This window comes from Salmo salar, chromosome ssa26 (genome assembly GCF_905237065.1).
Source record: "Salmo salar chromosome ssa26, Ssal_v3.1, whole genome shotgun sequence".
Lineage (NCBI taxonomy): Eukaryota > Metazoa > Chordata > Actinopteri > Salmoniformes > Salmonidae > Salmo > Salmo salar.
In genome coordinates, this window is record NC_059467.1 from 2,093,266 (window position 1) to 2,118,425 (window position 25,160).

Genomic DNA, 25,160 nt, shown 5'->3' on the forward strand with positions numbered 1-25,160 from the left:
CTATTGTTCACAGATAGTAACCATTCATCAGGAGCCATTTGTCTATGTCCAACCCACAACAAGTGATGGAACTTGCCAAAAAGAAAAAACTGTAAATGGACTTAAAGATGTCCAAAAAGTTATATGCACTGGCCCCAATGGAACCATCCCAGGTAATAAGACAGCACAGGATATACACAAGTATTAGTTCAGTATAGTGTCAGTCTGTATTGGCTGTATATGTTGATTTGCTCTCAATATCATTTTTTTCGGCTGATTTTGTGTTTGTCGTTTGTCCATTATAGGACAGCCTATAGTACACCAATGCTGCTACGGCTTTTGCATTGACCTCTTGATTAAACTAGCGGATACCATGAACTTCACCTATGAGGTTCATCTGGTGGCTGATGGGAAGTTTGGTACACAGGAGCGGGTAAGTAAGATGATCATATGGTTCTGCAGCTTTAGAACCGAAACCCCTTGTGCTATGGAATACCATCCTCAAGGTTCAAGGTAATCTTTATTATCACACAGAGAAATGCAGTACATGCAACACTAGATGCAGTGCAGTACTGGCTACATGTGTTATAGTATGGACTACCACATATGAAATGCCAATCAATGTGTATTCTTGGGTGTTATTTTCCACCTTCACCACAGTTCATATTTAATGACTTTATTGGGACCCACAAATGACAGACCAGTCCATTCGATTTAATTGTATTTTGTCTGTATATTGTGATAGGCTCCGAAAGGACAATGTTTTTCTAGACAAAATCACCAATTGAAAAACAACAACAACAGATAATCAATGGATATTAAACAAATTGGCCAGTAGGCAAAATCTTTGCTAACTGCAATAATATAAGGGTACATGTACAGGTTATGTGCATAATGCTAAAGTGCAATTTAGTCCAACAGCTTATGTAATTGTAGGATCGCATTCGTGATCAAACAGTTTTTAGCTGATCCAAGCATCAATCAGGTTTGGAAATGTCAACTAAGTATGTAGAGTACAGTGGATGCCCCTCTCTTTCTATATCAGGTAAACAACAGCAACAAGAAGGAGTGGAACGGCATGATGGGAGAACTCCTGGGTGGCCTGGCAGACATGATTGTGGCGCCGCTCACGATCAACAATGAACGCGCCCAGTACATCGAGTTCTCAAAACCCTTTAAGTACCAGGGGCTTACCATCCTCGTGAAAAAGGTATGCTGCTCTTACTTCTGCTGCTCAGACAGGCACCCATGGAAGCTATTGTTTTCTTCCTACAACTATGACCCAGTATAGTACTACTCACAGTAGAGTGAATGAGTCACTGGCTGTTGTTTGACCGTAGGAAATACCACGCAGTACTTTGGATTCGTTCATGCAGCCCTTTCAGAGCACCCTGTGGCTGCTGGTGGGTCTATCGGTCCATGTGGTGGCGGTGATGCTCTACCTATTAGACCGGTTCAGGTAAAACAACGACATGTCTGTGTACAGTAATAACCTGATCACATTAATAATAATATAGGCCTTTTAGCAGCCACTTTTATCAAATGCTACTTACAGTCATGCATACATTTTCATATGGGTGGCCCCAGCGGGAATCAAACACATGATCCTAGCGTTGCAAGTGCCATACTTAACCAATTGAGCCACATAGGATCAGGAAATTCCCCATACCTTTCCTGTGCCACAGGTTCCCCATGCATTTGTAATGAACAGCTGAAATAATTGTTTATGTCTGTGGCAAGTGAAACTAAACACAACACAGGATCGTGAAATAAAGAACTGCACTGATATCCCACTGGGGACAGACGTCAGCTCAACGTCTCTGACGCTTTTCGGATGTGGCAGCACTTGCAAACTATTACAGACTACAAAAGGGAAGCACAGCTGAGAGCTGCCCAGTGACATGAGCCTACCAGACGAGCTAAATAACTTCTATGCTCGCTTCGAGGCAAGTAACACTGAAACATACATGAGAGCATCAGCTGTTCCGGCCTACAGTGTGATCACGCTCTGCGCAGCCGATGTGAGTAAGACCTTAAAACAGGTCACCATTCACAGACGGATAACCAGGACCTGTACTCCGAGCATGCGCGGACCAACTGGCAAGTGTCTTCACTAACATTTTCAACCTCTCCCTGTCTGAGTCTGTAATACCAACATGTTTCAAGCAGACCATCCTGTGCCAAAGAACACTAAGGTAACCTGCCTAAATGACTACCGACCCGTAGCAAAATGACTACCGATCACGTCTGTAGCCATGAAATGCTTTGAATGGCTGGTCACGGCTCACATCAACACCATTATCCCAGAAACCCTAGACCCACTGCAATTTGCATACCGCCCCAACAGATCCACAGATGATGCAATCTCTATTGCACTCCACACTGCCCTTTCCCACCTGGACAAAAGGAAAACCTATGTGAGAATGCTATTCATTGACTACAGCTCAGTGTTAAACACCATAGTGCCCTCAAAGGTCATCACTAAGCTAAGGACCCTGGGACTAAACACCTCCCTCTGCAACTGGATCCTGGACTTCCTGACGGGCCGCCCCAGGTGGTAAGGGTAGGTAAGAACACATTCGCCACACTGATCCTCAACACGGGGGCCCCTCAGGGGTGCGTGCTCAGTCCCCTCCTGTACTCCCTGTTCCCTCATGACTGCATGGCCAGGCACGACTCCAACACCATCATTAAGTTTGCCGATGACACAACAATGGTAGGCCTGATCACCGACAACGATGAGACAGACTATAGGGAGGAGGTCAGAGACTTGACTGTGTGGTGCCAGGACAACAACCTCTCACTCAATGTGATCAAGACAAAGGATATGATTGTGGACTACAGGAAAATGAGGACCGAGCACGGGGCTGTAGTGGAACAGGTTGAGAGCTTCAAGTTCCTTGGTGTCCACACCAACAAACTAACATGGTCCAAGCACATCAAGACAGTCATGAAGAGGACACGACAAAACCTATTCCCCCTCAAGAGACTGAAAAGATTTGGCATGGGTCCTCAGATCCTCAAAAGGTTTTACATCTGCACCATCGAGAGCATCCTGACTGGTTGCACCACTGCTTAATATGGCAACTGCTCGGCCTCCGAGGGTAGTACATAAGTCCCAGTACATCACTGGGGCCAAGCTGCCTGCCATCCAAGACCTCTTTACCAGGTGGTGTCAGAGGAAGGCCCTAAAAATTGTCAAAGACTCCAGTCATTCTAGTCATAGACTGTTCTCTCTGCTACCGCATGGCAAGCAGTACCGGAGTGCCAAGTCTTGGTCCAAGAGGCTTCTAAACAGCTTCTACCCCCAAGCCATAAGACTCCTGAACATATAATCAAATGACTACCCAGACTATTTGCATTGCCCCCCACTCTACCTACATGTACATATTACTGTAAAGCGTCTGTGTGTAGCTGGTGAGATGAGTCAGGCGCAGGACAGCAGATAAGAGTAAAGAAAGCTATTTTACTCAAAATATATCACAATACGTGTCGTAAATACAAGGCCACACAATACGGACTGCAATACAAAAAACAATTACTCACAAACAAACATGGGGGAACGGAGGGTTAAATAATGAACAAGTAATTGGGGGATTGAAACCAGGTGTGTAAGACAAAGACAAAACAAATGGAAAAGGAAAAGTGGATCGGCGATGGCTAGAAGGCCGATGACATCAACCACCAAACGCCACCCGAACAAGGAGAGGGACCGACTTCGGCGGAAGTCGTGACAATTACCTCTATTACCTCGACATCGGTGCTCCCACACATTGACTCTGTACTGTCAATTCAAAGTGAAATCTACAAAGATTTGAACCTTGTCATTGGATTTATGTTATTACTTTTTGCATATCCAATCAGTTTTCCACATTGTGTTCAGAAGGAAAAATATTGTTTTGTTGAAATTACGTGGAAACAACATTGATTCAACCAGTTTGTATACAGTGGGATAGGTTGGAGGTTTGGTGTCTTGAAAGAGACCTGAGCTCACATGTGTCTTGTGTGCACCGCAGCCCATTTGGAAGGTTTAAAGTGAATAGCGAAGAAGAAGAAGAGGACGCCCTCACCTTATCCTCCGCCATGTGGTTCTCTTGGGGAGTCCTTTTGAACTCCGGGATTGGAGAAGGTAAATATCCACTGGCCTAAGTCTATGTATGTGTCTGAAATGGTACCCTAATCCCTAGATAGCACCAAGTGGACTACTGTATATAGGAATAGGTTTTCACTTCAGATGCAGACTCCCTCATAGAATTACATACTGTATGGAATATTGTAATTTATTAATAGAAACATACAGTATATAGTAATTCAATAGGATCTTTGTAGACTACCTATTCAAGTGGACATTGAAATTGGCTGCTGTTAACTGAGTGACTATGTTTGTGTTTGTGATTGTGTTTGTAGGAGCACCCCGGAGCTTTTCAGCAAGGATCTTAGGTATGGTGTGGGCTGGATTTGCCATGATCATTGTGGCATCCTACACAGCCAATCTGGCAGCCTTCCTAGTGTTGGACCGGCCTGAGGAGCGCATCACCGGCATCAATGATCCCAGGGTGAGCACACACACACACACACTAACGGTGTTTTCACACTTGGTCCTTTTCAGTCCATTTTTTTTAACTCGGTAATGAACGCAGTAATTTTTGGTGCAGTGTGACCTCAAAAGAGTCCCCGAATCGAACCGAACTGAAACCATCTCGAGAGGTGGTCTGGGTTCGGTTCACTTGAATTCCGCGGTGCATTTGCCTTTTTTAGGGCAATGTGAACACAAATCTCCCCAGGTTCACTTGTCATTATTCCTGCACCATACACTAGACTACTGCCACACCATTTCCCCTGCCATAACCCTTCACATTGGTGCCAAAATAAGAGATAATATGTGTAGGTTCGTGGAAAAAACGTGTGCTGTTTTTGGATATTGATTAAGGATAATCAAGGATTCACAGAAATTCCAATATGTGTGTTTTTACTTCAAGATTATTTGTTTGCAAAATGTGATCTATAGGCTAAGAGAGCCTATAAGCCATTTATTCGATTGTGGGGTTTGAATTGTGTGTGAAGACAATAACATATTTGGTGAGAATCACAACATAGGGTACAAAATATTTTAGCTCTTAAAGGGGCAGTAGCCTAAATTGGGTATACAATTTTTCATCAAGGATCTCTCTGTACTTTGCTCCGTTCATCTTTTCCTCAATCCTGACTAGTCTCCCAATCCCTGCTGCTGAAAAACATCCCCACAGCATGATTCTGACACCACCATGTATCACTGTAGGGATAGGGCTAGGTTTCTTCCCGATGTGACGCTTGGCTTTTAGGCCAAAGAGTTCAATCTTGGTTTCATCAGACCAGAGAATCTTGTTTTTGATGGTCTGAGAGTCTTTAGGTGCCTTTTGGAAACTCCTAGTGGGCTGTCATGTGCCTTTTACTGAGGAGTGGCTTCCGTCTGTCCACTCTACCATAAAGGCCTGATTGTTGGAGTACTGCAGAGATGGATGTCCTTCTGGAAGGTTCTCCCATCTCCACAGAGGAACTCTGGAGCTCTGTCAGAGTTACCATTGGGTTCTTGGTCACCTCCCTGACAAAGGCCCTTCTCCCCCAATTGCTCAGTTTGGCCGAGTGGCCAGGTCTAGAAAGAGTCTTGGTGGTTCCAAACTTCTTCCATTTAAGAATGATGGAGGCCACTGTGTTCTTGGGGACCTTCAATGCTGCAGAAATATTTTGGTACCTTTCTGCACCTCGACACAATCCTGTCTCAGAGCTCTACGGACAATTCCTTCGACTTCCTGGCTTGGTTTTTGTCAACTGTTTGGACCTTATACAGACACGTGTGTGCCAAATCATGTCCAATCAATTGAATTTACCAGAGGTGGACTCCAATCAAGTTGTAGAAAAAAGGATGATCAATGGAAACAGGATGCACCTGAGCTCAATTTCGAGTCTCATAGCAAAGGGTCGGAAAATACCTATGTAAATCAGGTATTTCTGTTTAAAAATAATAATAAATTAGCAAAAATAAATCAAAATCTGTTTTCGCTTTGTCATTATGGGGTATTGTGTGTAGATTGTGGAGGATTTAAAAAAAAATTGTTTTAGAATAAGGCTGTAATGTAACAACATTTTGAAAAAGTCAAGGGGTCTGAATGCTTTCCAAAGGCACTGTAGACCCCGATTAGCTCTTCCTTGGGTCCAGCAACATTAAGGCAGTTATATACAATTAAAAACAGATTTCACAACACATTAAGTGTGTGCCCTCAGGCCACTGCTCTACTACCACATATGTACAACACAAAATCCATGTGTACGTGTGTGTATAGTGCGTATTTTATCATGTGTGTCGTCACAGTCCCTGCCGTTTCTTAAGGTGTATTTTTATCCATTTTTAAATCTGATTTTACTGCTTGCATTAGTTATTTGAAGTGGAATAGAGTTCCATGTACTCATGGCTCTATTTAGTACTGTGCGCCTCTCATAGTCTGTTCTGAACTTGGGGACTGTGAAGAGACCTCTGGTGGCATGTCTTGTGGGGTATGCGTGGGTGTCTGAGCTGTGTGCTAGTAGTTCAAACAGACAGCTCTGTGCATTCAACATGTCAATACTTCTTACAAATACATGTAGTGATAAAGTCAATCTGTCCTCTACTTTAGGAGATTTTGACATGCATATTATTAATGTTAGCACTCCACATACATAAAAAATGTATGAAATGTATGCATTCACTACTGTAAGTCTCTCTGGATAAGAGCGTCTGCTGAATGACAAAAAAAAAAAAAAAAAAGTAAAAATATACATTTAAGGGCCAGCCGAGCTGCCCTGTTCTGGGCCAATTGCAATTTTCCTAAGTCCCTCTTTGTTGCACCTGACCACACGACTGGGCAGTAGTCCAGGTGCGACAAAACTAGGGCCTGTAGGACCTGCCTTGTTGATAGCATTTCTTATGAAGGAAGAACAGCGCTTTATTATGGACAGACCTCTCCCCATCTTAGCTACTTTTGCATCAATATGTATGCATTGTTCAGATATAATTACAACATACACTGAGTATACAAAACATTAAGAACCAGGCGCACCGGTTTGTGTCAAGAACGCAAACCCTGCTGTATTTTTCACACTCAACAGTTTCCTGTGTGCATGGTCCACCACCCAAAGGACATCCAGCCAACTTGACATAATTATGGGACGCATTGGAGTCAACATGAGCCAGCATCCCTAGGAAGGAGTTCCTAATGTTTGGTGTATTCAGTATAAGTGTCCCGTAATCAAATTAAATAAATGAAAGTACCATAATGTTTAGCAGGCATTAGTTTGCATCAAGCCTGTTTTGAGCATTTGTTCTTGATTGGTGTCATTGCATGCCACATCTTTGGCCTGAGGGATGGTGGTCAGCTCATGAGGATGGCAATCATACATCTTCGTATTTTAATCATTCATTTTACAGTATTGTATTGTACTCAGGGCCGTGCACAGACCTTTCAAAAATACCAAAATACCAAAACAAAAGGTTACTTTAGAGACTGGAAGGGAAAAGGGGCATGTGCACAGGTAAAGCCCTATCTGAGCTCTGCTTAGTTTTTTTGAACAGGCTGTACACACTTGATCAGTCTCTCATTCACAATTTAACAAGCACTTGATAATGCCTCGAATTTCCCGGTAAATATACTGCTCAAAAAAATAAAGGGAACACTTAAACAACACATCCTAGATCTGAATGAAATAAATAATCTTATTAAATACTTTTTTCTTTACATAGTTGAATGTGCTGACAACAAAATCACACAAAAATAATCAATGGAAGTCCAATTTATCAACCCATGGAGGTCTGGATTTGGAGTCACACTCAAAATTAAAGTGGAAAACCACACTACAGGCTGATCCAACTTTGATGTAATGTCCTTAAAACAAGTCAAAATGAGGCTCAGTAGTGTGTGTGGCCTCCACGTGCCTGAATGACCTCCCTACAATGCCTAGGCATGCTCCTGATGAGGTGGCGGATGGTCTCCTGAGGGATCTCCTCCCAGACCTGGACTAAAGCATCCGACAACTCCTGGACAGTCTGTGGTGCAACGTGGCGTTGGTGGATGGAGCGAGACATGATGTCCCAGATGTGCTCAATTGGATTCAGGTCTGGGGAACGGGCGGGCCAGTCCATAGCATCAATGCCTTCCTCTTGCAGGAACTACTGACACACTCCAGCCACATGAGGTCTAGCATTGTCTTGCATTAGGAGGAACCCAGGGCCAACCGCACCAGCATATGGTCTCACAAGGGGTCTGAAGATCTCATCTCGGTACCTAATGGCAGTCAGGCTACCTCTGGCGAGCACATGGAGGGCTGTGCGGCCCCCCAAAGAAATGCCACCCCACACCATGACTGACCCACTGCCAAACTGGTCATGCTGGAGAATGTGGCAGGCAGCAGAACGTTCTCCACGGCGTCTTCAGACTCTGTCACGTCTGTCACATGCTCAGTGTGAACCTGCTTTCATCTGTGAAGAGCACAGGGTGCCAGTGGCGAATTTTCCAATCTTGGTGTTCTCTGGCAAATGCCAAACGTCCTGCACGGTGTTGGGCTGTAAGCACAACCCCCACCTGTGGACATCGGGCTCTCATACCACCCTCATGGAGTCTGTTTCTGACCGTTTGAGCAGACACATGCACATTTGTGGCCTGCTGGAGGTCATTTTGCAGGGCTCTGGCAGTGCTTCTCCTGCTCCTCCTTGCACAAAGGCGGAGGTAGCGGTCCTGCGGCTGGGTTGTTGCCCTCCTACGGCCTCTTCCACGTCTCCTGATGTACTGGCCTGTCTCCTGGTAGCGCCTCCATGCTCTGGACACTACGCTGACAGACACAGCAAACCTTCTTGCCACAGCTCGCATTGATGTGCCATCCTGGATGAGCTGCACTACCTGAGCCACTTGTGTGGGTTGTAGACTCCGTCTCATGCTACCACTAGAGTGAAAGCACCGCCAGCATTCAAAAGTGACCAAAACATCAGCCAGGAAGCATAGGAACTGAGAAGTGGTCTGTGGTTACCACCTGCAGAACCACTCCTTTATTGGGGGTGTCTTGCTAATTGCCTATAATTTCCACCTGTTGTCTATTCCATTTGCACAACAGCATGTTAAATGTATTGTCAATCAGTGTTGCTTCTTAAGTGGACAGTTTGATTTCACAAAAGTGTGATTGACTTGGAGTTACATTGTGTTGTTTAAGTGTTCCCTTAATTTTTTTGAGCAGTGTATATAATTCACATTTGATAGGCGAATATTGTCACCCATTAGACTATTCTTGATTTAATCTTGTCTTTACATATACTAAATAATATACAGTATTTAATATACACCTACTCATTCCAGGAGTTTTCAAAGGTTTTTTTTATTTGACTATTTTCTACATTGTAGAATTATAGTGAATACATCAAAACTATGAATTACACATATGGAATCATATAATGACCAAAAAAGTGTTAAACCAATCAAAATATATTTTATATTTGAGATTCTTCAAAGTAGCCACCCTAGCCTTGATAACAGCTTTGCACACTCTTGGCATTCTCTCAACCAGCTTCATGAGGTAGTCACCTGGAATGCATTTCAATTAACAGGTGTGCCTTGTTAAAAGTTAATTTGTGGAATGTCTTTCCTTAATGCGTTTGAGCCAATCAGTTGTGTTGTGAAAAGGTAGGGGTGGTATACAGAAGATTAGCCCTATTTGGTAAAAGACCAAGTCCATTTTATGTCAAGAACAAGCAAAGAGAAACAACAGTCCATCATTATTTTAAGACATGACGGTCAGTCAATCCGGAAAATGTCAAGAACTTTGAAAGTCTCTTCATGTGCAGTCGCAAAAAGTGCTATGATGAAACTGGCTCTCATGAGGATCGCCACAGGAAAGGAAGACCCAGAGTATTTGCTTAAATCACTGGACAAAACAGGTGGATATTAGAGACAGGCTTCTATTTCCTTAATGCATACAGGTTTTGCTCATTCGCATATTTAATTGTTGAATTCCAGCATTCACTTCCAGCATTTTTCAAAATGTCTTCCTTTCCTGCACTAATGTGTAGTTTACACACTGTATCACATTTATTTTGTCTTAGTATGCCTTCATTTCAAATAAAAAACTTCCTTGGCATAATCATTATTCTCCTCCTTGACTGTTAATCTTCAGAAGTTTTTACTTTCACCATTAGGGGGGCGATCGGACAATTTATTGGGGTCTATACTCCCGAAGTTGTTGACTGTTTTTGTGCTTGCCAGTTAGCTAGCAGTTGTCAGCTGTTAGCAGCCAATGGCTAGCAGTTTCTTTCTGCCGATAAAAACGGATGATTGTCAAAAAAAATGTAGTCATTACTGAATTATTTACTCTAACAAATCAAACATTAAACCTTGTAAACAAGTCATGGTAATTCATGTTAACCTTGTAAACAATTCATTTAGACTGGTGTTTATTTGAAACAGGTTTATTTGCTGAACCCATGTGTACCTCCTGTTCTCTTTTATGCACTCCTTGACCCAGAATGCACCACGCAGCCTATTAAAAATGAACAGTTAGCATTCCCATTGGAGTTAAGACTAATGCTAACAAGAGGGCGGTCTTTCGCTAAATCGTCTTTGTCTTTGTCTTCTCCTTCATTTTAGTCTTCTTGGTAATAGGAACTCTTAGAGAGGGCCCAAATAGACCTTGGAAATATTTTAAATCACCACGAGCATCATCAATGATTACAAAGACACACATATAAAAAAATACATGCACCTGATGCACCTAGGATCAATGAAAGATTGAGATTAATTTAAAGGACAGTCATGGAGGATGACTGACAGCCTGCTGTGCCTCTGTTTGTGTCTCTGTGTCTCAGCTGCGAAACCCATCAGACAAGTTCATCTACGCCACAGTGAAGCAGAGTTCGGTGGACATCTACTTCCGGCGCCAAGTGGAGTTGAGCACCATGTACCGCCACATGGAGAAGCACAACTACGAAAGCGCTGCTGAGGCCATCCAAGCTGTGCGCGACAAGTGAGCAAGAGCTGGGGCAGCTCCAGGGGATGGGGGTGGGGGGTTAATACTCTGAAAATTCCAATGGGGGAGGCCGTAATGCTGAATGTACAGTATTTATGCTATCCCAGGTGAGCAATAGTGCGAGGAAGACAATAATGACATGATGTGGTTATCTAGTGGGCATTTTCATACACTCATTCATTCCCATTCCTCCTCTTCCCTGTTGTCCGTGTCCCCCCCCCCCTCAGCAAACTGCACGCGTTCATCTGGGACTCTGCCGTCCTGGAGTTTGAGGCATCACAGAAGTGTGACTTGGTGACAACGGGAGAGCTGTTCTTCCGCTCCGGCTTCGGCATTGGCATGCGGAAGGACAGCCCTTGGAAGCAAAACGTTTCCCTGTCCATTCTTAGGTGAATATTGGCCAGCAACAAGATACTATTGAAGCAACATGCCACCATACAATATTATAATAGGGGTGGTTTCCTGGACACAGATTAAGCCTGGTCCTAGACTAAAAAGCATGGTCAATGGTGAGTCTCCATTGAAATACTGTAGCTTTTTAGTCCAGGACTAAGCCTGATGTGTGTCCAGGAAACCAGCCCATAGTATACTCTATGCATTGTATCAGTATTTACTGTTTGAGACCTAACCTAAAGTATGATCTGGCTCTTCTCCCATAACAGCTCTCATGAGAATGGGTTCATGGAGGAACTAGATAAAACCTGGGTGAGATACCAGGAGTGTGACTCCAGGAGTAATGCCCCAGCCACCCTCACTTTTGAGAACATGGCAGGTATGTACAGTTCTCCAATTTAGTCCACAATGATACAGAAATTAGAGGAAATGCAAATAGTAAACTGGTGTGTAAGGAAGTAGCCCCCCTTTTCTGAGCCAGAACATTAGTCTATAGCAGGTGTGTAGGTATTCAAATTGGTGTGAAGGTATTCCTTTATCTGCAGAAGTTTGACAGATTATTGTCATTAGGTTCATTGTGTTCAAAATGGTCCTCCATGGAGGATGCAGGGGCCCCTGGAGACTTGGGTTAATAGTATGGCCTTTGCACCGCAGGCAGTAAAATAACAGGTTGGCATGTCCAAATTGCCTCCTAACAGGTGTGTTCATGTTGGTTGCTGGGGGTATCGTTGCTGGAATCTTCCTCATCTTTATTGAGATTGCGTATAAGCGCCACAAAGATGCCCGCAGGAAGCAGATGCAGCTGGCCTTCGCTGCGGTCAACGTGTGGAGGAAGAACCTACAGGTATGATCTGCCCGTCTTCACACATAGGCCCCAACAGGGCAGCACATCAGACAACATCCTGTAGAGAGGGTCTCAAACTCGCAACTCGCAAGCCACATCTGGATCTAATGCGGCCAGTGGGAATCTTAGTAAATCCGGTCAGCGGTTGTAAATTAAAAAAAAAATAAAAATTCACTGGGGATAGACTTATAGTCTGTTGTTGAAATCTAATTAAATTCTTTGCCTTCGCCAATTCAATAATTATTCTACCCTTTTTCCATTTATTTTGAGATTGTCGCAGGTAACCACCATTGGAGAGTGATTCATGTGGACAGGATTAGAAAAGTTACATTATAACCTTCCACAGAGCTAGTTGGGTGTACTACAGTATTATAGAAATTGAGCTGCATGCTACTTCTCTAAATTTGGAAATTACTTATAATGAGAGATCCATGTTTTTTTGCACACCAAATCCTTCCCAAAACATTAATGTAACAAACAGCTGCGAGGATATTTGCAGCTCCACATGCATACATACAGCACACTCCCCTGCGCCTGTGAATGGACTGATTTCATTATCCTCGTCTTCTGCTGCTGTGTGTCTGAGCGCACAAGGACGCGGCCGGTCCCCTGCCTGGAGGGGACGATGACCCCCTTTCCCCATCCCCCACCCCTCTCTGTGAAGGGCAGAGTGGGGGAGTGCAGTGGGGGGGTGCACCGGGGGAGTGCATCCCGGGTGAGTGCAGTGGGGCACCAGGAAGCTCTGATGTTGCTGTACAGTCAGCCAGATGCACACTGGGCCCGGCTCTCTCACTAAAGGGCTAGGCTACTGAATAGCACAACGGGTGGCAGCCAAGCATCTCCTGGTCAATGGTCTCTCTTGACGCACATCATGTCCATGTACTGTTTGTAAAGGGGGATCGGAAAGTAACAGGGCTTTGGCCTTTTGTGTCTTGAAAGGCTAAGGCTAGCTTTGGTTGACACACCATGTAATCCATACTGTACAAGCCAGTGCTTGAAGTGGATCTGAAATAGGTGCCAGTGCTCATGATATTTGTTTAAGCCGATATTCAAGGTGCCGGTACTATGTACTGGTGATCACCGACCCAACTCAAGCCAAACAATACAAGCCATATAAGACTCTGTAGTAGCATGCTATGCTCCCAGCCACTGATTAAACCCTCCAACAGTTTAGAGAAACCTTTCTTTTTCTAAACATGGTCTAATTGGTTGTAAAATGTCAAGGTTGAACTTGAGCTATATATTTCTTAATTACGTTGACGATTGTGTCAAGTGGGACCAGCTAATGTGAATCTCATTTCATGAAAATGTTCTCTGGTCCAAAGCGTTAGTGTGCGTTCCTCTAGTAGTTGCAGACCAGAAGCAACTTGTTGTCATTTCGCAGCTAGTGGCTGCTTAGCTTTGTAGGTCCTTTAACTTTCTGTCATCTGTGAGTACTATATTCGGGGTACACTACCAGTCAAAAGCAGAGGCACCAACATTAGATGCTTGTGTATAACTTCTCACCAAAAGATACTTGATTTTCAGTGTTGACAGATTGTTTAGACTGATGCAAGCTGTTTGGGGAAGATTTAAAAAATTTCATTTGAAGTATTTTCTATCTCAATGGACAACAATGAGGTGAATTGTGCTGCAAGTCTTCGCCTGCTTGTGCCAGAGGCCATAACATTGGGTTGGGCACTCCCACACACTACCAGCCATAGGGCCATTACTATAGGGCTCCCAATTACAATAGCACAGTTATCAGGTTTCAGGTAAGACCTGTGCAGACTGTGTAGAAGTAACAATGTTTATTGTAACAACAGGGGCAGGCAAACAATAGGTCAAGGAAGGCAGGGGTCGATAATCCAGAGTAGGGGCAAAGGTGCAGGACGGCAGGCAGGCTCAGGGGCAGGCAGAGTGGTCAGGCAGACGGGCTCGGAGTCAGGACAGGCAGGGGTCAAACCAGGAGGGCGAGAAAAGAGAGACTGGAAAAAGCAGGAGCTGAGACACAAAACGCTGGTAGGCTTGAATAAACAAGACGAACAGGCACAGACAGACAGAAAACACAGGTATAAATACCCAGGGGATAAGTGGGGAAGATGGGCGACACCTGGAGGGGGGTGGATACAAACACAAGGACAAGTGAAACAGATCAGGCTGTGACAACAGTAAAAGCATTCCCTTGTTCAGTTCAACGGAGAGAGCACTTACTGTTCTTTGAAGCTTTGACAAATTGTCTTGTTCTTTCCGACTACTGAGCCGTGAGGTAAACAAGTCTAAATAAATCTCCTTTAGATGTTGTATTCGGTATTGTTTTCTATGGAAGGTGAAAAACACAAGCAAGGCCGGCTAATATTTGTGCTGGGACATATCCACTCGGACACCGTGTATTGTTGTAAGGTCAAATTAATACCGTACAAATTCTCATTATGTTAAAAGATGGATGCCCTTCTTTTGACTGGATGATGTATTATTGATTTATGTGTGATTTATACTCTAAGTCATATGTATGAAGGGTGTACATGTCCATATTTAAACAACAATAATGGCAGACGGACAACGAGCACCAGTGAAAAACGTGCCCTAATTTCAGGTGCACTACATATAGTGTATGCTTCTCGACCAACTATATTTCTCCCCATATTTGAAATGCATGACTCGTCGTCTGTCCTCGGGCTGTATTAGCATTTCAAACGATTCCAGACAGCCCTCTGATCAAGGCGGTGTTGTTGAGCAACCTCATTCAATGGTGAACGGTATGAGAAGGTTGAAATGAAAAGGAGATGAACACAATTGTGGAGATTGTAAAGGGGAATTCTGCAATGATTTCATTGTTGTTGTTAATATCCTGGATGTAATAATCTCTTGAATATACTGATATACTGTGTTTCAAAGGGTAAAACATGAAAAGAATGTTCCAAATGATTTAGACATCTAAAACAAATTACAAAGCAATATACAGTATTTAGTTATTTATTATCAGACTTCCTTATCTGTTATGTGGAATTGACCTGGTCCATGCTTTTTGAGGAGTCAAGGACTATTAGGGTATTATAGCCACCAAGAAGACACAAGTTCATGTGGGACAGTGCTGGCCTATAGGTTCGACATCATATCACTCATTCTACTTACTGTATCCCTTTTGGTTTTCCTGCACTGCATGTTTTCTGGTTGAAGTCACACCCACTACCAAAATCTACTTCCCCTGCTCCTTTTAGTCTTCATCGCTATTTTTGTCGTGGGAGAAATGCCATTATACTAGTGTTGGTATAACGCAAAGGGACCTTGTTGAATTTCACATGGTTTATTGATATTTTTTCCATGATCTTACTGATCATTGTATCACCAGCCCCCCCAAAATTGTTTTTGCTATGCCTTATTGTTGTCTTTATTCGTTTTAGCTCATTTTCTATGCTCACGCTTTTGCTTTATGTCTTGAAGTAAAATAACCATGGATGGTTCTTATTTTACTGTACCATGCCATTCGAGGCAGTCCTCAAAAAGTAGCCAGGAGAAATATACCCAGATCTTAATAGTAACCCGCCTCCAATTATAGGATACTTTATATGTCCACATGGCATTGGGTGTAGACAGAAAGTGGACATGAGATACGGGACCATATTAAAGCTGGTAATTGAAATAGAGACTAGTATAACTACTCTGCAAGTTACTCTGCAGGTTTGGTGTACAGTAATGTAGTAATGTGTGTGTGTGTGTGTGTGTGTGTGTGTGTGTGTGTGTGTGTGTGTGTGTGTGTGTGTGTGTGTGTGTGTGTGTGTGTGTGTGTGTGTGTGTGTGTGTGTGTGTGTGTGTGTGTGTGTGTGTGTGTGTGTGTGTGTCTGTGTGTGTGTGGTGGAGGGGGCACTGAGACCAAACACACTCCTTCATCAGGGAATACCAATAATGTTTCTACATATATATTTATTTTAGGATAGGAAAAGTGATAGAGCAGAGCCTGACTCCAAACAGAAAACCTCTTTTAGGTCCATCAGTACCAACCTGGCCTCCAACATCAAGAGACGTAGGTCCTCCAAAGACACGGTAAGGAGTTGAAGGAAATTACACCCTCCCTTGTAATTCTCTCTCTTCCTCTCTTCCTTTACCTCATCCTTTTTTCTCTCTCGTCTGTCATCTCTTCTCGCAAAACGTTTCATTCCAGGCTCTTGTCAGTCACCCTCACACATGGAGTTACAGTCATGGCCACGTGTCTGTCAGTCAGTCATCGATAAACCATCCAGACATTTGTCCAAAACCAAAGAAGGAAACCGATATGAGCAGGGGTAGGCAGTCTAAAGCTAAGGGCTTTCGTTTACTTTGATAAAAAAAAACATTTCTGTTTTTAATGACAACTATGCAAAGGGATACAAGAGCTGGTACTTATGCTGGTCTTTCTCCTGTGTCTATACCAGACACAATTTTGGTTTGTGCTCTCCTTTTTAGTTGTGTATGTGTGTTTGTCTATTTCACTGATTGGTCTGTGCTGCACCTTCCTTTGTGTGTGTCACATTTTGTGTGGTTGTTGTCATATTCTTTCATTAAAAAAAGAAAGGCCAAGAAAAAGCTAAATGCACTGGGTAACAGACTTTATATTCTCTTTTCTTTCCACAGACTTTCCATTTTTAGGAATCTCCTGTCGAGTGTGTTTGACCAAACAATATTTACTTGTAGTGTTTCAATCAACAAATGCTGCTGGGAATGAAAGGAGATATAATATAATACAGTAGCTTGCGAAAATATTCACTCCCCTTGGCATTTTTCCTATTTTGTTGCCTTACAACCTTGAAATAAAATTGATTTTTGGGGGGTTTGTATCATTTGATTTACACAACATGCCTACCACTTTGAAGATGCAAAACATTTTTTATTGTGAAAGACAAGAAATAAGACAAAAAAACAGAAAACTTAAGGGTGCATAACTTTTCACCCCCCCCAAAGTCAATACTTTGTAGAGCCACCTTTTGCAGCAATTACAGCTGCAAGTCTCTTGAGGTATGTCTCTATAAGCTTGGCACAACAAGCCACTGGGATTTTTGTACATTCTTCAAAGCAAAACTGCTCCAGCTCCTTCAAGTTGGAAGGGTTGCACCTTTGCACAGCAATCTTTAAGTCATACCACAGATTCTTAATTGGATTGAGGTCTGGGCTTTGAATAGGCCATTCCAAGACATTTAAATGGTTCCCCTTAAACCACTCGAATGTTGCTTTAGCAGTATGCTTAGGGTCATTGTCCTGCTGGAAGGTGAACCTCCGTCCCAGTCTCAAATCTCTGGAAGACTGAAACAGGTTTCCCTCAAGAATTTCCCTGTATTTATCATTCCTTCAATTCTGACCTGTTTCCCAGTCCCTGCCGATGAAAAACATCCCAACAGTATGATGCTGCCACTACCATGCTTCACTGTGGGGAGGGTGTTCTTGGGGTGATGGGAGGTGTTGGGTTTGCTCCAGACATAGCGTTTTCCTTGATGGCCAAAAAGCTAAATTCTAGTCTCATCTGACCAGAGTACCTTCTTCCATATGTTTGGGGAGTCTCCCACATGCCTTTTGGCGAACACCAAACGTGTTTGCTTATTTTTTCTTTAAGCAATGGCTTTTTTCTGGCCACTCTTCCGTAAAGCCCAGCTCTGTGGAGTGTATGGCTTAAAGTGGTCCTGTGGACAGATACTCCAATCTCCGCTGTGGAGCTTTGCAGCTCCTTCAGGGTTATCTTTGGTCTTTTTGTTGCCTCTCTGATTAATGCCCTCCCTGCCTGGTCTGTGAGTTTTGGTGGGCAGCCCTCTCATGGCAGGTTTGTTGGGGTGCCCTATTCTTTCCATTTTTTAATAATGGATTATTGGTGCTTCGTGGGATGTTCAAAGTTTCAGATATTATTTTATAACCCAACCCTGATCTGTACTTCTCCACAACTTTGTCCCTGACCTGTTTGGAGAGCTCCTTGGTCTTCATGGTGCCGCTTGCTTGGTGGTGCCCCTAGCTTAGCGGTGTTGCAGACTCTGGGGCCTTTCAGAACAGGTGTATATATACTGAGATCATGTGACAGATCATGTGACATTTAGATTGTACACAGGTGGACTTTATTTAATCAATTATGTGACTTCTGAAGGTAATTGGTTGCACCAGATCTTATTAAGGGGCTTCATAGCAAAGGGGGTGAATACATATGCACCCACCACTTTTCAATTTCTGAAACAAGTAATATTTTTTAATTTCACTTCACCAATTTGGACTATTTTTGTGTATGTCCATTACATAAAATCCAAATAAAAATCAATTTAAATTACAGGTTGTAATGCAACAAGATAGGAAAAACGCCAAGGGGGATGAATACTTTTGCAAGGCACTGTATATGCATGCCATTTATGTCATTGTGGTTTGCGTATTGTCCTGATGATAAATCTCAAACAAACGTTTTTATGTTGAATACTTGGTAATTTAATGACAATCATTTCTACACTAGATTATCCAGAGCTCAACACGGTCGTTCCAGGAGTCCTGGAACTGTATATGGATACATTAATACTGTATATATAGTTACTGTAGCAGGATTCATACTGAATGTAGTTTTATAATAGCCTGGTGTGCTGTAGCTAACTCTTTGTGATGCCATACATGTTTGGTGTGACAATGGATGAACTCAGAGAGGACTTACTTGGCTGAAGCACAAACAGACTGGAGCACCAGGCTACAAAGTCTAGACAGAGGACTGGAAGGTATTCCAGTCCGTTGAGCATTGGTATTGTCAGCTGAAGATTTTAGTCATTTCAAAAACTGTTTATTTTGTTTTACTTTTTGCCTCCAGGTTGTGCCATCCAAAGCAGTTTGTCAATCTTCCAGAGCCCTGTCTCTGTAGACAATCAATCCAATTTTATTTTTATATTAATTTTGTATTATTATATAGTGATAAAAATAGGTAGCCTGAACTACCCACAAAAAAAATCCTACACTTTTATTGGAATTTACCCATTTATTTTTGTTGTAACCATCCTATTATTTTATATCAGTGTTTATTTATAAATGGATTTCAACGGATTGTGAGTATCGGTATCCACACCATATGCCACACTGCTTCTTTCCACCTCCTTGGTTGTTGTGGAGTAGACCAGTGTTTCCCAACCATGGTCCTGGTGTACCCCCAACAGTACACATTGTTGTTGTAGCCCTGGACAAACGCACCTCATTCATCTTATTGAGGGCTTGATGATTAGTTGACAAGTTGAATCAGGTGTGCTTGTCCAGGGTTAAAATAAAAATGTGTACTGTTGGGGGTATACGAGGACCAGAGTTGGGAAACACTGGTGTAGACTGTTGTCATGCTGTTCGCCTGTCTGTTGGCAGGAGGTGCTGTGAGCTATGATTCGGAATGTGAAACTGTACCTAAAATTGTAACGGCATTGGAAACAGTGAGGTCACACATGTTCAGTAGTCAAATGATGTTGAACGTCACAGATAGAAATGCCATGAATAAAACTGATGTTTCCTTATTCTACATGTCAGAAAGGCATGTTTATTCTACATACAGTAGCATATCTCTATCTTAATGTTCCTTAACGTTGTACCCTTGGTACAATCTCATTTTCGTGGAATATCATGTCAACTTTTTACATTTCCTTTATGGATTTCTTGGTCACAACAAGAATACTTGACACAATAAAACATTTATTTAAGGTGGTGGTAGTTTTGAATGATAAATAGCTTCATGCCTTTCATTCACTGCATTATAATCACTTTTATACAATGGTAATTGGTAATCCGTGGTGAAATGAACTATTTCTCAGCAGGACAAAAACATCCGTGCCTGGATATTATCATGTCAGTTTCCATGGTAACCGAGGATAGGCCATTTCATAGACCCTTTGTAACACTAAACTGAAAATTCATCCCAACACTGATGATAAATTGTGTTCTGTGCTGCAAAATGTCAGGGTATGAAATTTAGCATTCATTTAAAAATCCATATTACACTTGCAGGCAAAATATGCAAAATGGGCTGAGACAACACGTCTCTGTATAAATCAATACCATACATCAGGAAAAAATCCAGTTACTTGGCAACAACACTGCAGCTTAGTCTCACATCTGTGACCTTGCTTTGTTTATTGATCAGCATGCACAGTTCATAGGGTCCCTGCGGTGCTGAGCTTGATCTGTCCAAACAACCATTCCGAATCACAGGCAAACACTGCCTTGCGGGGGGAGGGGGGACTTGATGAAAAGTATGACATAATCACGTTACATAACATTTGTTGTGTTGTATGCACCGTGAATATATATGATGTGAGTACAGATGAAATAATTTGTTCTATTTTGTGTTCTTCCCATACTCTCTGCAGCCTTATCCCACGGACATCACAGGCCAGCTCAACTTGTCAGACCCCTCTGTCAGCACGGTGGTGTGAGAGATTGAGAGAGAGAAATGAGAGGACTGAAATGAGAGAGAGGATCCTGGTTTGGAGACAGAAGCTGGTCCATTGCTGCTACGCCACCTGAGCCATTGCCCATCCTGTCCTCTATCTACCCACATAGAACGTGTGTTCTGCTCATTCCCCACCAAACACGACAGGCAGGAACTGGATAACTGACATCCCACTGACAAACTGTGCCAATTCACAATGGAGCCAAACCACCTGTTTTTTCCCACACAGAGGCCTGACCCAGCACAATGATAGCTTTAGGTTTATTTTTATAATCTGCCTGCTAGAGTCGTGTAGTTGTTTACTTTACGTGTGAAACAACAAGAAATATATACATTTTCTGATCATGTCATTCGCAATACATCGTCATGCACTGTGTTTCTGATTTCAATAAGCGATAGATTTAACAGATCATGTTTAAGAGTATTTTGTGATGTCAGTGTCTTACTACCTCCACTTATTTAGACAAACCTTAGACATGTAGGCTACTGTAGTTAGATGTATTTGACATTGTATTTTCATAAGGTTTTCCTGTGTTCCATTTATCAACAGGTTTTTGTTAGCTTTAGCTAATACGGTGTAGTGTGGGACAATAACAATGGACAAGTTGTCAATTTATAAATTAGCAGCATACAGCTATGTTAATATCTAAGTGTAAATCCGAGTTAAGCACACTTTGTCCATTGTAGCACTCATATCAGCTGCAATCCCTTTCTTTAGCTATAGATGTCTTTCTTAGCCCCTTTTATGTGTTAATTTACTTCATTCTCTGTGGTAGTACAGCATTGATTGCTTGGCAGACTATTCTCAGCATTCAACAATACTACAATGTTTCTGAGCCAAACGTCTTTGGCATGACATCGGTGAAGGAGTTGCCATCAACAGAAATAGACCGTAACCACTAGTGCTGTAGGCTATGTTGTTGTTCATTCAAGAAAATTGCTCTCTACATTTGTTGGTTTGACAGTGTTACATGGTCATTAATGCAAATCAATTTATCAGTCAACATCAAGTCTCTCTATATAGCCTATATAGTGCCTTCAGAAAGTAGTCATACCCCTTATTCCAAATTTTGTCTTGTTACAGCCTGAATTCAACATTTATTTAAAAAAAAAAATTCTCACCCATCTACACACGATACCCCATAATGACAAAGTGAAAACATGTTTTTAGACATTTTTGCAAATGTATTGTAAATGAAATACAAAAATATCTAATTGCCATAAGTATTCACACCCCTGAGTCAATACTTTGTTGAAGCACCTTTGGCAGCGATTACAGCTAGGAGTCTTTCTGGGTAAGTCTCTAAGAGCATTCCACACCTGGATTGTGCAACATTTGCACATTACTCTTTTCAAAATTCTTCAAGCCCTGTCAAATTGGTTGTTGATCATTGCTAAAACAACCATTTTCAGGTCTTGCCATATACTTTCAAGTAGATTTAAATCAAACTGTAACTCGGCCACTCAGGAACATTCACTGTCTTCTTGGTAAGCAGCTCCAGTGTAGATTTGGCCTTGTGTTTTGGGTTATTGTCCTGCTGAAAGGTGAATTAATCTCCCAGTGTCTGGTGGAAAGCAGACTTAACCAGGTTTCCCTCTAGGATTTTGCCTGTGTTTAGCTCCCTTCTGTTTATTTTTTTTATCCTGCAAAACTCCCCGGTCCTTAAGATTACAAGCATACTCATAACATGATGCAACCACCACGATGCTTGAAAATATGGAGAGTGGTACTCAGTAATGTGTTGTATAAGATTTGCCAAAAACATAACACTTAATTGCTTTGCCATATTTTTTGCAGTATTACTTTAGTGCCTTGTTGCAAACATGATGCATGTTTTGGAATATTCTAATTCTGTACAGGCTTCCTTCTTTTCACTCTGTCAATTAGGTTAGTAATTGTGGAGTAACTACAATGTTGTTAATTCATCCTCAGTTTTCTCCTATCATAGCCATTAAACTCTGTAACTGTTTTAAAGTCACCATTGGCCTCATGGGGAAATCCCTGAGTTGTTTCCTTCCTCTCTGGCAACTGAGTTTGGAAGGACGCCTGTACCTTTGTAGTGACTGGGTGTATTGATACACTATCCAAAGTGTAATTAATAACTTCACCATGCTCAAAGGGATATTCTATGTTTGCTTTTTTTAACCCATCTACCAATTGGTGCCCTTCTTTGTGGGGCATTAGAAAACCTCCCTGGTGTTTGTGGTTGAATCTGTGTTTGAAATTCACTGCTCGACTGAGGGACTTTACAGATAATTGTATGTGTGGGGTACAGAGATTAGGTAGTCATTCAAAAATCATCTTAAACACTATTATTGCACACAGTCCATGCAACTTATGTGACTTGTTAAGCACATTTTTGCTCCTGAACTTATTTAGGTTTGCTATAACAAAGGGGTTGAATATTTATTGACTCAAGAAATGTCAGTTTATAATTTGTTATTAATTTGTCAAATAAAATTAAAAACATAATTCCGCTTTGATATTATGGGGTATTGTGTAGTCCAGTGACACAACATCTCAATGTAATCAATTTTATATTCAGGTTGTAACACAAAAACGTGGAAAAAGTCAAGGGGTGTGAATACTTTCTGAAGACACTGTAGTCTCTCTATATAGTCTCTTTTATATCATGACATTATTGAGGAAATTGTGACGTGTACATGATTTCTGGATGTTTTGAGCCTAAACTGCACTGACAATGATGGTCTCTCTTTGGCTCAAAATATCCTGTAATGATATCTATGTTATCGTGGTGTGTATATTATGTATATGTGTATATAAATAAATAAATAAATAAATAAATAAATAAATAATGAATTTATATATATATATAAATTCATGTTCTTTCAACCTTAGGGGCGTTCTGGTAATCGGCTAAGATGGCTGTTGTAGCTGTGTGGTTAACCCTATAAGTTAATGACTTATACTACTTTGTATTCCTAATATAATTATATATTTCACTATATCACTGTATTTTTGCTTTATATGTGAGATTAGATTAATAAAATCCCTCACTCTTACCCTTTCCTATTTCCCTTACTGCATTTACACCGACATTTAGTCTGTCAATAGCAAATTGATTAATTGCAAAAACTATATTTTGTCAAAAAGTTTGTTTCCTGCAAAAACCTGTCAGAGATCCTTCGGTCTAGCTAAAGTGTATCCTGGCATGTTCCTGACTCAAGATCTGAAACACTGTTTAGCACTTTTGTCTTAAAGATCCAATGCAGCTGTTTTTATCGCAATATCAAATAATTTCTGGGTAACAATTAAGTACATTACAGTACTGTGATTGTTTTCATTTAAAATGGTAAAAAAGAAACAAAAATTGCTTCTTAGAGCAATTTCTCAAGCAAGAATTTAGCTAGGACTGTCTGGGAGTGGTCTGAGTGGGGAGCGGAAAACTGGAACTCTCTTTCTTATTGGTCTATTAACTCATTTACCGCCTGGTGATGTCCCCAGGTAGGCCAAAACTTCATCCCACCAAAACAGGCTGAAATTTCAGTCTTTTCAAAAAGCGCTTACACTGAAAGGACATTATCTTAATTTTCACAATTTCACAGTATTATTCCAACCACATGGTGTGGATATATATATATATATATATATATATATATATAAAACAAAGAGAAAAATCCAATTTGTGACTGCACTGGGCCTTTAAACAATCAACATGAGGGCTTTGCTCATAATTGTGAGAAATTAAGAATGTGAAATATATACCTGTAACTGTTACTATACCTGTATTTTATGGGCCGAGAAGATGTTTTTGTGCAATAGGCTCGTTTTAAATGTTGATGGTTTTAGAGAGAGACATGAATTGATCTGTCTGGAATATTTGTTTTATTTTTGATTATGGTTTCAGTATTGACGGGCTCAATTTTGTATAGGTGTTCCATTTATCATTCAAGTGAAATAATGTGGGAAAATATATGAATTATTACTTATAACAATGTAGCCATCAACCAGAGATTGGAAGTTTAGCTATGGTTGTGTCAATGTTCTCATGGATACTGAAAATATACCTAAATGATTATGTAAGTATAATAATTATTAATGAAGTTTAAATTGAGGTAGAAATATTTCATCATCTAATTTCTCAAAACAGAGTGTTTATTCGGAATTGTAACTTGAATGAGTTGGGTTTATTTAGGCTGTGAAAATTTCTGTTCTGTTAGCCAAGAAAGTTCAGTAGTTGCAATGCTTTGTAAAAAACTACATATTGTAAAAAAGTTTGTTTCCTGCAAAAACCTGTCAGAGATCCTTCGGTCTAGCTAAAGTTTATCCTGGCATGTTCCTGACTCAAGATCTGTGAGTAAAGACTGTGAGTAAAGTGTACAATTGTCATTCAGGTGACTCAAAACATATTCAACAACACAGTTCTGTATTATTTTAATGTAAAATTACAATTTTGCAGGGCATTAAGATATAGTAAGTTACTATAACTTGATTATCAATCACTACCAAATGTGCTTTGAATATCATTCCTATATTGTGTGAATAATGACTATACATTATAATATCTGTTT

The 25,160-nt window shown here is 41.4% G+C and overlaps 1 protein-coding gene across 4 annotated transcripts in view; it reads left to right on the plus strand.

Annotated features, from left to right (window-relative positions):
• Window positions 1-21,945, plus strand: part of grin1b (glutamate receptor, ionotropic, N-methyl D-aspartate 1b) — a 65,489-nt gene extending 43,544 nt beyond the window's left edge. For 2 of the 4 annotated variants that reach the window (XM_014174830.2, XM_014174831.2), the window contains 12 exons: window positions 14-152; window positions 285-412; window positions 1,025-1,189; window positions 1,320-1,438; window positions 3,996-4,108; window positions 4,387-4,535; window positions 10,838-10,995; window positions 11,226-11,387; window positions 11,661-11,770; window positions 12,090-12,235; window positions 16,148-16,258; window positions 20,545-21,945. In XM_014174830.2, the coding sequence (XP_014030305.1) occupies window positions 14-152; window positions 285-412; window positions 1,025-1,189; window positions 1,320-1,438; window positions 3,996-4,108; window positions 4,387-4,535; window positions 10,838-10,995; window positions 11,226-11,387; window positions 11,661-11,770; window positions 12,090-12,235; window positions 16,148-16,258; window positions 20,545-20,610 (1,566 nt within the window). In that variant the 3' untranslated portion in view covers window positions 20,611-21,945. The remainder of the gene's footprint in view (window positions 1-13; window positions 153-284; window positions 413-1,024; window positions 1,190-1,319; window positions 1,439-3,995; window positions 4,109-4,386; window positions 4,536-10,837; window positions 10,996-11,225; window positions 11,388-11,660; window positions 11,771-12,089; window positions 12,236-16,147; window positions 16,259-20,544) is intronic. The other 2 variants (XM_014174833.2, XM_014174834.2) reach the window with 1 other exon arrangement.
• Window positions 21,946-25,160: the final 3,215 nt, after the last annotated feature.